General features: G+C 44.7%; 1 protein-coding gene across 3 annotated transcripts; it reads right to left on the minus strand.

Annotated features, from left to right (window-relative positions):
* Window positions 1–111: 111 nt before the first annotated feature.
* LOC115403234 (EEF1A lysine methyltransferase 1-like) lies at window positions 112–3,466 on the minus strand. 3 transcript variants are annotated; one of them, XM_030112085.1, is made up of 6 exons: window positions 3,327–3,466; window positions 2,603–2,691; window positions 1,718–1,878; window positions 1,442–1,524; window positions 1,042–1,331; window positions 112–954 (listed from the first exon to the last, which is right to left on the minus strand). In XM_030112085.1, exons 3-6 carry the CDS (start codon window positions 1,865–1,867, stop codon window positions 827–829), a joined length of 651 nt encoding a protein of 216 aa, XP_029967945.1. In that variant the 5' UTR covers window positions 1,868–1,878; window positions 2,603–2,691; window positions 3,327–3,466; the 3' UTR covers window positions 112–826. The 3 variants fall into 3 exon arrangements, with proteins under 3 accessions (XP_029967945.1, XP_029967943.1, XP_029967944.1); XM_030112083.1 differs by having other exon boundaries at window positions 1,718–1,884; XM_030112084.1 differs by having other exon boundaries at window positions 1,718–1,890.
* Window positions 3,467–17,401: the final 13,935 nt, after the last annotated feature.

The raw sequence follows: 17,401 nt of genomic DNA on the forward strand, positions 1-17,401 counted from the left end.
AACCAGTGGATTGATTAAAAGTCACTTTATCAGCTGTAGTTTCTACAGAATGGATTTGACCAGACTTTAGTGGGACTTTACAGAGACCACAGCAGACCAAGACTTCAGGATAAAAGAAAACTTTATTTGTCACATCTTTCGCTGGATTCACACACAGTTCCTCCAGTACGAAACATCAAAAATGACAAGTGTTGAGTCCACATAAACAACTGAAAAGTTCACCATGTGTGAAATATCTACATTTAAAGCACATTTCTTACTGAACAGAGAAATTCAGTTTTACAGAGATTTGTTTGGAGAAAAATAAACTATTTCCTTTCAGTGGAAGGAGATATACGGTGTTGGAACACAGTAAAATGTGAATTCATTCCATCTGCCCCGGGAATTACTGAACCAGAGTTAATAAAAAGTCTTCATGTGTTGGATAAAAGTTAACACTTTTCAGAGTCCTGGTCGGTCAAACTGAGTCTGATTCATGTATCGACGCTGCCACCTACTGGCAGACACAGAGCCCAGACCTGAGCCTGTGGAGTTGGAAGAACCAGGTTGATTGTTCTGTCTTTGTGCTCAGATGGAGTCGCTCTGTCAGGAAACGTTCGTCACATCCAGAAAAACCAGCAGAGCGTTTAAATCTGCTGGCGTGAAGTTAAGAGTGAATCACTCGATAAGTTCTGCGGGCCAATTAAAAACAGGCTTTAAAAAAAAGACCCGCTGGAGCTCCTCACTCTGGTCTCCATGTTGAAACCTCTGAGTGAACTTGGTGAGCCGAGGCCTTCCTGTCGGCTGACATGAGTAAATAAAGCGTCCTCCGGCAGCGGCGAGCTCCTCAGGACAGGCGGGACGGGTAGTTGACGAAGCAGCGGAACTCATTGGACAGGTTTCTGTTGTGTTTGGGCAGAAAGCTGCACATCGTCACACCCAGGAGCTCTCCGGCCAGCTTCTCCATGATGGCTCCTGTGGGAGTCAAAAGACAAAGAGGTGAGCGCCGAGCGGGCTTTTCCCTCCTCCCCGCTCCGGTCCGGCCTCTGGGTTGTCGGGTACCTGTGCACAGCAGCACCTTGCCTTTGCTCAGGTACTTGATGGTTTCAGCCACTTTGCTCAGACACTCCTCGGACAGGTAAGGCGGATCGGCCAGAACCACGTCGAAGCTCCGCGGCGCCACGACGGCCGGGAGGGACAGCGGCTGGTTGTAGTCGTAGTACACGAAGTCCTCGCCGTAGGCGGCGAAGCGGCGGTCGTACTCCAGCACCACGGCCGACACTCGGTCCGAGCCGCCGACGACTCCCTGCTTCAGCTTCTGGTACACGCTGGGCGCGCTCACACACGCGATCCTGGGAGGAAACACACACTGTCAGGACACACACACACTCCTTCAGTGGTCATTAAAGAACAGACCGCTCCCTGCTGCCCCCTGCTGGCTGGTGGAGCTGCGTCTCTTTACCTGCCTCCCTCTCCAGCCTCTCGGACGACCTCCTCGGCCAACCGGGCCGCCGTCTCGTCGCTGTACCAGAACTGGCTCATCCTCTGGAGGAGCAGACACAGCGGCACAGGGAGCTTCAGAGACTTGATCAGAGCAAAACCATCAGTTCTTCTTCCTTTTGAAATCCTGCTCATAGCGGTCGCTGTTCATCGACATTACTGTGGGTTCCAGCCTCGGCGTCTGCCCACTTCGTCTCCACCAGCGCCAGAACGATGTCCTTCAATCCAGAAAACTCACCCAGTCCTCCTCCACCGCTCCCACCGCGAACTGGTCTGACGGTTGGACGCTGCGGTCCAGACCGGTCCTGGTCTCGCTGTAAAACTCCTGCAGGGCGGCCAGAGTGTGAGCAGACAGGGTGGGAACGCCGTCATCGTCACTGTCGCTCATGGCGTCTGGAGCTGGAGCTGGAGCTGGAGCAGGACAGAATCCAGAAACACATCAATAACATCCGATTTATTTTATTTCATCTCTGATCTGACTTCGTTTAGTCCTCTTTTGAATGAATAGCTTATTTCTGGTCACAGAAAACACAAAAAACAACTAATACTGATCAAGAAAACTGACCAAGAAAACATTTAATGGTTTATTTATGCGTATCTCACTAATCCTGGAATAATCTGTATATGTGCAATTTACAAAAAAACATTTCACTGAGAACGCACACACACACACACACACACCAACGTGTTTAAATCATGGACAGGATACGAAGTAAGAAGAGAAATAGTTTGGATTTGGAGAGATTTGTCTGTGAGAATCAGAACACAGACAACTCAACAATGTTCTCCTGAAACAAGCTGCAGGCAGGTGAGGATTCTCTAACAGGGAGGAAACAGCGCTGCTGCGGACACGAAGCAACTGTCAGGAGGAAACACTAAAGAGAAGGACTCCCGCTGCGGCCTCTCTCCAGACTGAACAGTTCAAACAAAACAGACGGTTTGGTCCAGAGACTCAGATTTCCTTCCACCAGAGGACTCAGACGGTCGGTCACTTCAAAGTGGGATTTCAACACAGAAACAAACGCAGACGGTTCGAGAGCAGAGAGACCGGAAGAAGCTCAGGGACCGGAACCTTCCACCGACGGAGGGAATCCACAGAAATCCCGCAGAACAGACGACTTACCTGAGCTCAAACCCGGGACTCACGCAGCTTCAGCAGCGACCAACACGTGAAGTGTCGCATGTTGATGACGTAGCAGCAAAGTACGGCTCCTGCAGAGGGACAAAGGGAGGGTTTTGCAAATATGCATATGTGTATGCTCATCAATATTGCACTGCAGATTACTGATTTTAATGTTATTTGCAGGCTTAGAGCCGTGATGTAAACGCCGGCCGCTGCTCCCTCCAGAGCTGCTGTTTTTTTTTTTTTTTTTTTTAGCCTCGACATTACACACCAGTATTTTATCCTGGTTCTACGTGCTTCGGCCGTTCTCCTGGACCGGACCGACGAGTGACCCCGGGTCCACGTCAGGCTGCCAGGCCAAATTTTGTTTTTTTGTTTTTTGTTTTTTGTGTTTATTGTTGACATCTACACTGTGGTAATTGTTTGTTGTTTTGTTTGGCTGTATTGTTTAACATCTCTGTTATTGTTGTGTCCATTTTCTTTTTTTTTTCTTTTCTCCCTTCATTTTTGTTTCTTTTCTATTGTCTTGCGGGTTTTATGTGTTTGAATCGTTGGGTCGGCCTTTTTCCTATTATTCTTTGGCCAGTGGGAAATATGATTCCCTCCGGGGGCTTTTTAGTGAAAACCTCTTTCCCATAGGCCCGTAGGCCAAAAGTAACAGCTTCAGAATTTGTTAAAGCCCAAAATTTGCTGAGAGCTTGGTCCCCCAGTTCAGAAATCCTACCTGTGGCCCTGGTTGTGGTCATGTTCCTGAGCAGCAGTGGAGGAAGCCCGGCAGCTTCACTGAGACAGGAAGCGTGGCTCCGTCTCCTCCTCGGCCTCACCTGCAGAGGCTCCTCAGACTCCTCCCCCTCAAGGAGTCCGCTGCCCCCCCTGCAGCAGGAAGCTCAGTCGCTCAATTAAAACTGCAATGAGAGAAACACAGTGAAGTCAGTTTTCACGCCAAAACTTAAGATTTACAAATCTGCCACGTAGCATGACGGTGGCATCAGGGTCTGAAGGGGTGTGTATGGTACCTGGGGCGTCTCAGCTTGAAGACGCGTCTGGGCTGGACTGGCTTTTCCCTCGAGTCCAGCCGCTCCACATCAGGAGTCTGAAAAGAAAAATACCAGACAGAATAATCAGTCAGATCTCTGATATGAGCCAAACACACCTTCCGTCCCAGTTGAACTTACCGGCTCACGTCGCGGGATTTTGGCCGCCGGTGCCTGAAGCTCAGGACTCCGGGGTCTCTTGATGGAGGAGACACAGCCAGACGGTCCCTCCCCAGGACTGACTCTAGGGTGAACAGCAGCTCTGGCGTCTCTGCCTGGAGGCTGTAGGAGACAAGGTGAGGGAGCAGGCATGTTACAGCAGCACCAAGACTGTTACTGTTCAGACTGGAGAGCCAGACATCCAGGATGTCCACATGAGAACATTCAAATATCAAGTCATCAGGAAATGCTAGATGGGTCTACAAACCGTGTCCACTTTGGCCTTCTTTGCCACATTCAAAGATTCCTCCCCGAGTCTTCTCTTCTGGGCTGCAGGACGGCACACCTGCTGCCCCCTGCTGGTCACTGAGGCGGAGAGCCTCATTCCGTCCTCCAGGATGCCACACTTCCTGGCGAACATGTACACTGCAACAACATCACATCCAACAAGTGAATACAATCATTCAGAGTAAGTCAAAGAGACTGATTTCTTCCTGATCCAAAACATACTGACCATATTCAGTGAACCTGTGCAGCACAGCGGTGATGTCCAGCGGCCGTCTCAGGACTTCCTGGTTGAGCAGCAGTCCCAGCCTCCACCTGGTGCTCTTCTCCTCTCTGAACCACACACAAAAACACGAACACTCGTGAGCCCAGACAACAACACACAACACAACAGAAAAATGAAGTCTTCCTCAGAATTGCACATCCTTACCTGTTGTGGAGATTCTGGGGACCTGGAGAGGGCTCTGGGATGGTACGGACCAGGGAGATCTGCCAGTCCTTATCCAGATATCCCACCAGAATCCGGAGTTTGGCCTCCACTAAGCCCACCCTGCCAAAAAAAGACAAGAACTTTAGAAAGAGCACAACGCCACTGGAGCTGCAAACCAGAATCCAGCTCTGTTTCTACATCAAGACCAGTGACAAGTCACAGAAACATACTGTTCCTGGCCATGCCAAAGATTTGAAGACTGTTTTTGGTTTACTCACCATCGCAGAGCCTGACTCTCGGACGTGTACGAGACGTCCAACTCAACGTAATGCCTTTAAGGAGAGAGAGAGAAACGTTTTCTCAACAGGAGTCATATTTGAATTCTACAGTCATAAAGCATTGGCCTTATTCAGAGAAGTGGACACTTCTAGTCCATGGCACTGACACCAACCAGAAGAACAGCTTCAAGGGCTGTCCACTCAGAATAAGAGCACATGTGAGTGTTGGGCTGACATTCCAGCCATCAATACGTACTGGTACTTCCGCTCGAGGTCCTCCATCTGGAAGAGTCTGGCCCACTCAGCTCTTCCGCTGTAGATGGCCTCAGTGATGCTCCAGCCTGTGGAGGGGAGAGAAACAGCTTTAGGACAAAACACATCTCTGGCTTCCAAGAATCACATCCCTGAAGGTTTGGTAGCAGCAGAGTCACCGGCGTCTGATCAGCTTCATCATCTGATTCAACACGCGATTCAACCACGGAGCAGAAAAGAGACTTCATACCTCGAACAAACTCCTGGGTGATGACGGCCATGTTTGACTTGGCCATGTTAAAGGTGGAGTTCTGCTGGGGGAACGCTGGGGTCATTATGGGCATCAGGGGGAAGCGGTCGCTCCAGGGAGCCTGAAAACACAGGGTAGAACGTATCATCATGGTTTCACCAACAGAGAAATCAACAGAGAAGCGTTGCATTCCTCTTCCTGCTGGATCATGATGCTGCTTTTTGCATCGACTGTTTGTACAGAAAGAAAGCTCATGTTTCTTACCTGGGAATCCCAGGAAGGGAACTCCCTGTTCTCATTTCTCAGGCGCACCGGGTTGTTCCAGTCCCTGAAACACACAAACAAATGAGGCTCTGATGATCATCTGCTACTTTCAGCAAGCAGTGGAAACTCAGCTCTGCTACGATCTCTACACATTCCAGCTGTTTCCTCCAGTGACAGGAAACAGAGGATTAACTCACCACGTGCTGTACAGCCTGAAGAAATGGGTCACCAGGGCCGCCACGGTGGCGTTGGGGTAGAGCTGGCAAACCCTGGCGACCAAGATGGCCCATGAGATACCGCCCAGGAAGCCCAGCCTGTTGGAGTAAATCTGGCGCTCTGGAGGAAAAGCAGAACAAAGATTAAACAGCAGCAAAGGTGTCAGACTGAATCTTGGGTGTGAATGTGACGGGCAGCGAGGAGGACGGAGGACATGATGCTCAGGATGTTCAGTCTCCCCCGTCACCAGCTGGCTTTGGGATGTTTGAGTGGGCTTTACTCACTTTTGGCCCAGACCTTGATGACCCTCAACACGGTGCGGAAGACGTACACGTTGGGGACACACCTCAGGATCTGTACGCTGTCTCTGTAGCCTGGAGGGAAAAACACACAGTGACATTAATAACACTGAGAATCAGCTGGTGTCAACAGAGACCAGCAGGGAACCAGTCCAGGGTGTTTCAGAGAGCGCTCTATCTCTGCACTCTGATGCTCACCGTTCAAACTCCGCACACAGCGTGGATCCAGACCCCTCACCAGACCGTCGTCCATGAGGTCCACCGCCTCCGGGACGCTGTCCTCCGGGTACTGGACGTAGACCAAGTCCATCTACGGAAACAAAAACAAATGAAGTGAGAACGTGAGAACAAACACAAAGGTGACTGCCACAGTGTGCTGGTGGTGTTTGGATAGTTACCTTCTCTCCTTTATAGGTCAGCTTCACGACCGGGACGACCGTCTTTTCGAAGGTCTGAACAAAACAAGGTTCAATTAGTCACTCTTTCACAATAAAACACTTTTTACACCTGTTTTTCATGTCCAGAATGTCTCGTCTGCCATGAGAGACGCTACTCACCAGCATGTCGGTGACCTCTTTGTTTGCGGCCAGCTTGTGGCAGAAGGAGGAGAAGAAGTGGTGCCTCTGGACGAAGCAGGGTCCCACACAGACGGCGTCGATGTCAGAGCCTGGGGAAACAGCACACATTGAAATGAGGCCAGATTCAGGAAACACTGCTGCACTGAGCTGAAAGAAAGGTTGAAAAAACATCAGCTCCGTTACCTTTCACCTCTGCACCGAGCAGCTGTGAGCCCACGGGGATGAGCTTGCCTCCAGCGCTGCGCCTGATGGATTCCTCCACATTCTGAAAAAAGCATTACAATTAGAAAGTGCTGTCACTGAAGCAAGAGTTCTGTTCCATTTCTGGGCTCATTTTAACACAAAGAACATTCTCTTACCATCTCGACACACATCTCATCCAGCCACTCAGTGAAGAGGGACCCCAGAGACTCGGCCACCTTCTTCCTGGAAATGAAACACACCGTTTCAAACGTTTGCTCACCAAAGGTCCATGCAGTCAATACTTTGTGCTTTTCAATATATCAAAGAAAATCCCTTGAAAAGTGTTTTTCTTACTTGGTCATCGTGGTCAGGCGGTCCTCATAGACATCAGCAGCTGCCATGAACCTCGCCAGACTCTTGGTCAGGCTGATGTCTCTCCCTGTGGGCGGAGCCTTGCTGCTGGGCTCCATGGTGCTGGAGACCCCGCGGTTTGGCGGCTGAGGCCTGGGAGGTGGTCTTGGACCAAACTGCTGAGTCTTCCTCATCCTGAAAACCATATGAACATTTAAGTCAAGATTCAGAGACCTCCATTCTCACCAGAACTCAGAATCAATATCACTGTTATCATGTGATATTGTCATGTAACCTCTAACTGTGATTTTCCTCTCAAGCTACAGCTTCTGTCAGCTATAATGCTTGAGATAGTATGAAGTACAAATGTTTGACTTGAGGGAACAAAGAAACTCTACCTGGTTTACTGTCTTACAGCAAAATGCATTATTCTTTGTTTTAATCACCATTAAAAAGCTGTAGTAACGTGAACTCAGACTAATGAGTCATTAATTGATAAATCATTACTTAAATCTGTCTTTTCTTAATCACACATTTTGAAATAAACCTTGTAAAAGAACCCACATTAGCAGATTTAAATAATTATGCAGTAGGAGTAACGTAACTAGCACAGGTTAACAGCAGGACATCTCTCCTGTTTTTACCTGCACCATCTTCAAAAAAAGTGAAAAATGAAACAGAACTGCTTACCAAGGATGCATAACTGAGCTAGAATTGGAAATACTGCAAAAATCACGGATCATATGATCGGATGAACTGCTGCGCGCTGGTCTCTCGCTGGTCTCTCGCTGGTTTTGACTGGAAAAAGTGTGTGGCGTTCATTTCAAACGGGCCTGCTTTGATGTCAAGGAGATGTGATGACGTCACGCCGGAATCGATTCGTTTTTAGAGCTGGAACCGGTTCCCGGTGACTCGATTCCAAGGAACTGTTTGTCTTGGCGGTTCCTCCGCTGATCGGCTCCGCTGCGTGCGTGATGGCGTGCCATGCGCGGAGCGCCGCAGGGCTCCAGCAGCCACGGCGCGGCTGCGGTCCGCTCTGGCCCCGCTGCACAGCCGCGGACCGGAAACTTTCAGCAAGGATCCTCACTCCGGAGCCCTGCTGTGTCAACCTAAACAGAAGTAAGTGGAGTAGCAGAAGGACAGTAGATACGTGCTCCGAAATGAGTGATTTCAAAATAAAATCTGTGTCGTGTTTTTGCCTTAACATTGTTTTTTCTTATTCTTCTGGTAGAATATATAACAAACAACATTATATGCAAAACAAAGCTCCATGACCGGAGGCTCTGTGTTGCCAGATTGGGCGGGTTTCTGCACAATCAAAGTTTTTTTGAACCCGACAGGTGGGCTGATGAACTGCTCATGTGTTTGTGACATGTTTTATTATTATTATTATTATTATCATTATTATTATTATTATTATTATTATTATTATTATTATTATCATTATTATGCAAATCCGTTTTTTGGTTTTAACATGCATTTTCTACAGAGATGGAGATTTCGGCTGCTTTCTACTGTTGGGCGGCTGTATATTTGTGTCACTACCAGAGGGCAGACCATGCTAGGAAGGTGCCTTTATACTGCACGTTCGGACTCTACTGCCGGAGAACAGAGTTGAGAAAGGCTTTGTGTTTTCAGTTTTGCACTACAATGTGCTGTAAATGCTTGGTAGTGTGCAGCAAAAGCTTAGTTGTGTGTGCTCAATGAATGGTATGTGTCATTGGAAAATGCGACTGTGTGTAGCAAATGAAAACATGGGTTCCATTTTGTGAAACAATGTAGAGATTTGATGGCAAGAGTCTTCTTGCAAAGGGAGTGTCAGGTTTAGCGTTTTGTGTGTACAGTTTTCAATTTTGTGTGTGCAGTATTGAGAAAGTGTAATGGTGTGATAAGTTATGTTAAAATGCTGTTAAAAACAAATGTGAATTTGTGTAATGTAATATGAGTTCTGTTAAAATGCTGTGAATATGTTAAAATACTAAGGGACAGAATGTCTTAATTCATGAAAGTATTTGGTTAAAAATAACAATTCATGAAAGGTTAAAAAAATATCTAAAGTGAAATTCATAGTAGTTGATCAAATTATCTGTTATCCATTGCTTTGGTCTCCCAGGCAGACAGCCGGTGTTGAGCCAAAGAGGGTTAATCTGTGTGTTAAACATGATTAATATCTGATATTGTTTTGAAATATGTATTTGTGTTTTATTTGATAATGTTTTCTGCAGTGTTTTTGCTTCTACAAGTTTATTTCTGTGAGAATTGTTTTGATCAGGTTTTGATTACTCATGCCTGAGCCCTGTGGAGGGAAACGCGCTGCTTCCGTCCATCCATTAATACACGGGATGTGACTGAGGAAACAGCGTGTCTGTGTGTTCACTTTATTATCCCCCTTCACAGGTGAGAAATGATAATGATGATGCATTTGTCAGATCATATGTGTTTTCTGTTTGTTAAGAAAGACATGTGGAGTAAAACACTGATGTCTGTAGTGACTTTAAGAGTGAAGGAAGAGTTAAATGAAAGTGGATGTGACACTCATTGTTGTTCCTTTTACTGCATGGTGGCGTAAATAGCATTATTTCTGAGCCATATTTGTAGTTTTACTGTGCAATGTTGAGCATTTGAATAATATGTGATTGATGGGGAAATGTGTTTCATGTGTTTATAAATGATATTTTCTGTTAACAGTACAATGTTATTTTTCTGGCAATGTTTAATTTTGAGGAATTCATTAATACACGGGATGTGACTGAGGAAACAGCGTGTCTGTGTGTTCACTTTATTATCCCCCTTCACAGGGGTGTAACAAAAGCAGTTATTGTATTGAGAAACGTGTGTTGACAATCGTGAAAAACTGTAATTTCATTATGTTCTGGAACTGACTCTAGTCCCTCTACAGCCTGAAGGACATCCCATCATACTCCCTCAATGAATTCAGCTGTTGCGTCACAGTGTTTAAACTGTGAGTATCCCAGGTCCCTCAGTGTGCGGAGAGCAACTGTTACTGAGCGACTCAAAGTCTGTGCAGCCAGGGACACCTTCATCTTCTGGTTGTCCAAGTGAACATGCTTCTGCGTGATCTTGTTTGCAGCATGTAGTCCCTCCTTTGTCTGAACCTCACTGAGATGAACGATGTACTTCCAGCTGACGGGACCAGTGGTGCTCATGATTGGGCTATAGGCCTTCAGAATCACAATCACAATTTTCATGATCCACAGCTCACACAAAATACACAGATAAAATGTGAAGAATCACATACAGTCGTAATTATCTAAATGGAAACATGACAACAATATATTGCAAAATAAAAAGTAGATAAGTTAGCATAATCAGCATTTACCTGTAACATGTTATGGGCCAGCTTCAGCATATGGCAGGCGTCCATCATGACAAACACTCTCTCTCCAATCTCTGGATGTGCAAAAGAGGTCTTCAGGGGTTCGTGGGGGTTTCCCTTGAGCTCACAGTCGAGTTGGTTGCACATGCTGATGTTCAATGCATGCCCATCCATTGTCATGGACACCACTCTCAGACCACGAGCATGAAGTTCTTCCAGTGCATGAACAACTGAGACCTTTAGTGTATCTGGTGAGACAGCGCTGCATGGTCAGATAGTCAGCAATGGGAGCTTTCCAGTGCCCTTGTATGCCGACCTACGTTTTCAAGTTTTCTGTTTTATTTCAATGACATTAAAAAAAAAATATGTTCAACAGAGCAGAATGTCTACCCTAATTATATAATTCTACAATTCTACAATTTCATTTAGCAGACGCTTTTGTCCAAAGCGACGCACAACACAAGCAAGAATTCAGACATAAGGATAAGCATATAAATGACCTAAATTCATCAGCACAATGTTACAGCAACATGCTTTTACTCCTGGTACACAATGCTGTCACCAAGGCTGACAAAAACTGCACAGGAAATCATTATTTTGTCAACTCTGCTGAGCTCAAGTGACGAGGGGCGAGGTACTGCTGTCCGTGTGTGAAGGTTAACTGTCGGTGGTGAATGAAGGTCGTCTTGGAGTACCCTCTGTTTGGACAGGCTTGGTGTTGGGATGAGATGTTTTCTCTTTTTGGCAGCAGCAAATCTCTGGAGTTCTGACTCTGATGACTTGGGGTCAGTTTGCTTGAAGATGGAGGGAATGAAGTCAGGATGTGTAGGATCCCTGCTGGGTCTCCCTGAAAACAGAAAGCAATGGAATAAATGAGGCTAGATGATAATACATAGTTCCTACAGTCAGACTAATCCGTTATTCATATCTTGGCATGTTTCAGCAGCTGTATGGTAGATTACTAACTATGTGAAAGTATGTGTGCAGTTTTGAAGTCATTTGCGTCAAGATCTTCAGAGAATTTGAAGATAAGAGTGATGCGTCTCGTACTCGCTCTTTCGTTTACGCTTTATGAAGGGGATTCCCGAAACCAGTGTTGATGATCTAGAATTTCTCTAAACCAACAAACTTTGACGGAGTTACAGAACTACTAACTCCAGAAACCGACAACAAAGCGCTGGCGCTAAGTCAAAAACATGTTGGAAGCAAAATATCAGATTTTGTCATGCTCAAAAAACGATTCTTACCGCTGAGGAGGTGTTCACCACAAAGGATTGTTGTATGGGTTGGTGTCCACTCCGAGCCGTCCGGTTCCACTCTCTTCACAGCGTTTGCCCACTTTCTCCGACAATCGGGGTTCATGGGAAAAATATGGAAAGACACTTTATCCTCCTTCATGTTGTGGTTGGACAGCAGAGTCCATTCTGCTGACAGATAGATGAGGAAATGAAATTATCAAAGAAATATAAATGACGAAGAATATAGCAAATATTTGGTAGAGAGTAGAGGTGTCCCCGACTAAGAATTTCCATAGTCGAATCTGATTCGTCCGATTCTGCCAATAGTCGACTGATAGTTGAATCTATCATCTTGTTTGGCGGAGCGGGGGAAGGGGGGTGGGGGGGTTGGGGGGGGGTGGGGAGGGGGGGGGGGCGCTGCAGAGCGTGCCTACATGGGGAGTCGGAGCAGCGCAGCACAATGCAGAGCGGTGCTCACACAGCACACGGAGCGTCGGGGCGCCTATACCCACAGCCGGCCCTGATTGCACTAATAATAATAAAAAATACAAATAATTAAAAAAAACAAACAAAAAAAAAAAAAAAACAGCGCAGGCAGGTAAAACAACACTTATTTTTTTCCTACACACTGAAACACAGACTGGAACAAAGTGTCATAACTCTAAACATCAAACAAATGAAGTATAGTTCAAATGACCAGAACCAAACCCACTTCTAACAAACGGGCTAAAGCATGTCATTTATTTGTATCTATAATCTCTGCAGATAAGCTCACATTTTTTGGCTAAACAGTTTCTCACATTATCTGCTCCAATTAAATGAAAGGCTTAATTGCACTGTGTTGGTCCATTTCGCAGCGCAACATCCATGCAAAAACAAACACTAAATTAAATAGAATTAGCCTTTTAGATAAATAAAAATAATAATATAATAATAACCTAAAATATTACAATTAAACGAAATAAAAGTCAGCATTAAAAATGAGAATTGAGTAACAGAACCGTCTTTTATTAGCCCAATTATCTGGCTACTTACCCGTTTAATGTGGAAAGCCATGTTGTTGTGGAGTGATATGAAAGAACACAATTTGCATTTGACTTTTTTTGGATCATCTTTGACTTGGTCTGAAGTTCTGTTTTTTTCCGACATTGTAAGACTTTTAAAGTTAAGCTAAATCACCACAGAGATGCTGCTCTGTGACGGAGCTCTGCGCAAAATGGGATTGTGCCACTCACCATGGTGGTTGATTCACAGACACTAAATAGATAGAATATTGAATAAAACTACAAGGTAAGTAAATTTTTCCACAGTATATTTGATAGGCTAACATGTATATCAAATAGGCTTTATATCATGTTTATTTGGGGAAAAAAACCAAGCAATTCTATGTAAAATCAGTCATTCAGCACCCCCATACAGCTGGAATGGAATGGTCCTCGTTTAATAATCACATTTTTTCGATGCTTCGACTGCGTGATTGGTAGTCGAATCAGGCCCCTCCGAACGAATCGTCGAATCGTCGACTATCTGAGGACAACCCTACTAGAGAGATAATAAAAATCACCCTGCATTATTGTTTATAAATCACAGGATCAGCATACTGGAATGAAAAACCCTGGAAAAGTGTGTAGTGCCTGAAGAGGGCGCCGAATGTAAAATTTCACTTACTGTGTAATAGGTGACACTTTTCTCACATTTAGGTCACTTTTCTCACATTTAGCTAATTTTTCTTTCATTTGAGAGAGATTTGTTAAAAATGTGTAAAAATAAAGAATAAATCTATATCTAAATGTTAAATCTAAATGTTAAATCTAAATCTAAATCTAAATGTTAAATCTAAATCTAAATCTAAATGTTAAATCTAAATGTCAAATCTAAATCTAAATGCTAAATCTAAATCTAAATGTTACATCTAAATATAAATCTAAATGTTAAATCTAAATGTTAAATCTAAATATAAATGCTAAATCTAAATCTAAATGTTAAATCTAAATCTAAATGTAAAAGTTAAATCTAAATGCTAAATCTAAATCTAAATGTTAAATCTAAGTCTAAATCTAAATGTTAAATCTAAATGTTAAATCTAAATCTAAATCTAAATGTTAAATCTAAATGTTAAATCTAAATGTTAAATCTAAATGTTTAGAAAATATGCAAAGTAGGCAGGTCTTCCACGCCTCTCGCACGAGCCTCTGATCACGAAGCCCCGCCCACAGCAGCAGCGGGGAAGAGGCAGAAACATGGCGGACGAGCTCCTATCTGGCGAAGAGAGGGCGGTTATGGCTGGCGTACGGGCTGCTCTTGCGAGTGTTGCTCCACTGGTTCCTTCTAAACCACAAACGGTAAGTGATTCACAGCAAAGATTTTTTTATTGCTATATATGATAAACGTAACCCCGTTTCGCCATAATAGTGCAGTGTTTGGCAACATGGCTGCCCGCTCGCCAAATGACATCTGAGGCGCCAGACGATTTTGAAAATCTGAGGCACCTGTTTCGCGTAGGCAGTAACATCGTCCACTAACTTCTATCCAGGTCCTCCTAAACTGCCTCAATTGCCCGTTTGAAAACCTCTGCGTGCTGGCAGCAAGCTGATAGCTTAGTTACCAGCGTCTCGTCAGCTGTTAGCTTAGCTGTTAGCCACCTCACGCAGCCTGGATCAAGTTGACGCTCGTTTAGCGGGTACCAGTAGCAACAGTGACCATGCTGTGCAGTCATTGCTGTTAAAAAATAATCTCCAAGCAGCTGACTTTAGCTTGATTGCAAGCAAAGGTTTGCCTGGTAAAGATCTTTACAAAATTCACATTCTATATCCTCCATAGGTGGCTGCAGGTCCAGGACTTAAGCTACATATGGTAAAATCTCAAATATGTTGACGTGTTGAGATCCACAGTGTCACCTGTGCTGAACTCAGAGAAATCTGACAGCCTGTACAGCACCTTTATTTGAGACTGAACCCATAATATAAATGTCTCTTAACATGATGTGTATATATTTACAATAAAACCTTTAGTGACTAATCTTCATTTCCATATGATCCACTTCTCCAAGTTGTCTTGGAGTTGATTCTTTTATTGATAAGTGGTCATTTAGTGTAGTTATTACTTGTAGTGATTTGAAGCAGAGTATAGACAGAGATGTCAACTGAAACAGTGTTTTATAGGTTCGCAAGTGATTAACTACTTGAAATTGGATAATTACTTTGCCCCAGTCTGCCTACTTTGTGTTAGGAACAGGGGCTCTTCCAACTCACGTGACATTTGAAATATGGCCCTTTGTTTCAGGTTTCCACACCACAGATGCCTCTGGCGGGGCCCTCACATGTATCAAGCTTTGCCACTACCACCACGTCATTGAGATCAGTAAGTAAAGCTGTCATATGTGGCCAAATAACGTGATGTAGGACACACTGGAAATGAGAATAGGTTGATAGGTTGTGTGCCAATCAGGATGGCTGTGGGTGAATTGTTTTACACTTAACATCTTTTTTTTTTTTTTTTTTTTTTTTTTTTACAGGGTGATGATACCTTCATCTCCAAAGAGGACATTGAAGATTTAGAAGTTAGTGGACGATGTTACTGCCTACGCGAAACAGGTGCCTCAGATTTTCAAAATCGTCTGGCGCCTCAGATGTCATTTGGCGAGCGGGCTGCCATGTTGCCAAACACTGCACTATTATGGCGAAACGGGGTTACGTTTATCATATATAGCAATAAAAAAATCTTTGCTGTGAATCACTTACCGTTTGTGGTTTAGAAGGAACCAGTGGAGCAACACTCGCAAGAGCAGCCCGTACGCCAGCCATAACCGCCCTCTCTTCGCCAGATAGGAGCTCGTCCGCCATGTTTCTGCCTCTTCCCCGCTGCTGCTGTGGGCGGGGCTTCGTGATCAGAGGCTCGTGCGAGAGGCGTGGAAGACCTGCCTACTTTGCATATTTTCTAAACATTTAGATTTAACATTTAGATTTAACATTTAGATTTAGATTTAGCATTTAGATTTAACTTTTACATTTAGATTTAGATTTAACATTTAGATTTAGATTTAGCATTTATATTTAGATTTAACATTTAGATTTATATTTAGATGTAACATTTAGATTTAGATTTAGCATTTAGATTTAGATTTAACATTTAGATTTAGATTTAGATTTAACATTTAGATTTAACATTTAGATATAGATGTATTCTTTATTTTTACACATTTTTAACAAATCTCTCTCAAATGAAAGAAAAATTAGCTAAATGTGAGAAAAGTGACCTAAATGTGAGAAAAGTGTCACCTATTACACAGTAAGTGAAATTTTACATTCAGCGCCCCATACAAGGCAACAAAAGGAGGAGGTTGAGGTAACTGATGACTGCAGCTCTTCCCTGCTTCAGCACAGCTGATTGTAATGAGGCTCGTTATCTGACTTCCTGCTGAACCCGGTCATGAACCTCCATGACTTCCAGGTGTGTTGAAGCAGGGCTGCGGCCCTCCAGGACCTGGGTTTGACGCCCCTGCATCAGTGTATGTGCTAATTATCAAGGTCAAATTATAGGATGCTTCTTCAGTGGGCCAGAAGACCCTGGAACTGGAAGCAGCTCAGGAACTGAAACAAGTGTCCAGGAGGATGAAAGCGTTGAGTGGACATGCAGTGACAACAACCCCGTCTCTTCCTGAAGCTGATCAGCTCCTGTAAAGCTGGCCTTCGCCTGTCTGCGCTGCACAGCTTGATTCTGCTTTTCTGTGGAAGAATGAAAATATGGAATGAGACATCAGAAGCACAACACCCAACACAGTGCTGTGTGCACAGATTTCATATGTACCTTGTCTTAATCCATTTTAGGAGGTGTCCTCCATCATGGGTGCTCAGCCCAGTTCCTGGAGAGTCCCTGTCCCACTTGTTTGAGCTCTCTCCCTGCTTCAGCATACGTGAACCCCATGGTCCTGTCCTGAGGCGCCAACGAAGCCCAGTGATGAACCAGTCAATACGAGTAGGCTGACTAGAGCAGGGAGAGTTTAGACAGGCAGGACAGGGACTCTGCAGGAACAGGGTTCAGCATCCCTGGACATGCAGATCACTGTTTTAATGCCAGATCTTTTATTTTTCTTTTTTTAATGAATGATTTTCTGTTTGTGTTTTTTCTTAACCTGCGGGTCCTCGAGACAAACCGTAGCTCTCAACCTGCTGCAGAAGCCTGATTGGAAGCAAGGACTGTGTTGCTGAGTGGAACAGCAGCCACAGTCACTGCCCAAAGGGTCGTGCTGTGGATCCAGAGAATGGTGTCCATGAAGTTCCTGGACTCACTGAGACACTGCTCTCTGGAGAAGGTATTCCTAAAGGTTCTTTTTTTGTTTTGATGGGGGGAGGGGGAGGGGGGGGGGGGGGGGGGGGGGATTCTGTAGTTGTATTTATGTTTAGCACTCTGAAGTATTCCAAAATGTTATAGTTGTTGATGTGCTCTCATTTAATTTTGGTTACGTGACCCTGGTTAGCGGATTGCCCACAGGTCCATCCATCTATCCATTTTTCATTCCAATCGTGTGGAATTCATCCATCCTGACCTCTGCTCTGGAACCGTGACTCATTCCACATATCGACATGAGAACGGTGTAGAGTGGTGTTTATAGTTTTCTTTGTATCTTTTGTGGTGAAATGTCTAAT

The sequence above is a fragment of the Salarias fasciatus genome, chromosome 16, assembly GCF_902148845.1.
Source record: "Salarias fasciatus chromosome 16, fSalaFa1.1, whole genome shotgun sequence".
Taxonomy (NCBI): Eukaryota; Metazoa; Chordata; class Actinopteri; order Blenniiformes; family Blenniidae; genus Salarias; species Salarias fasciatus.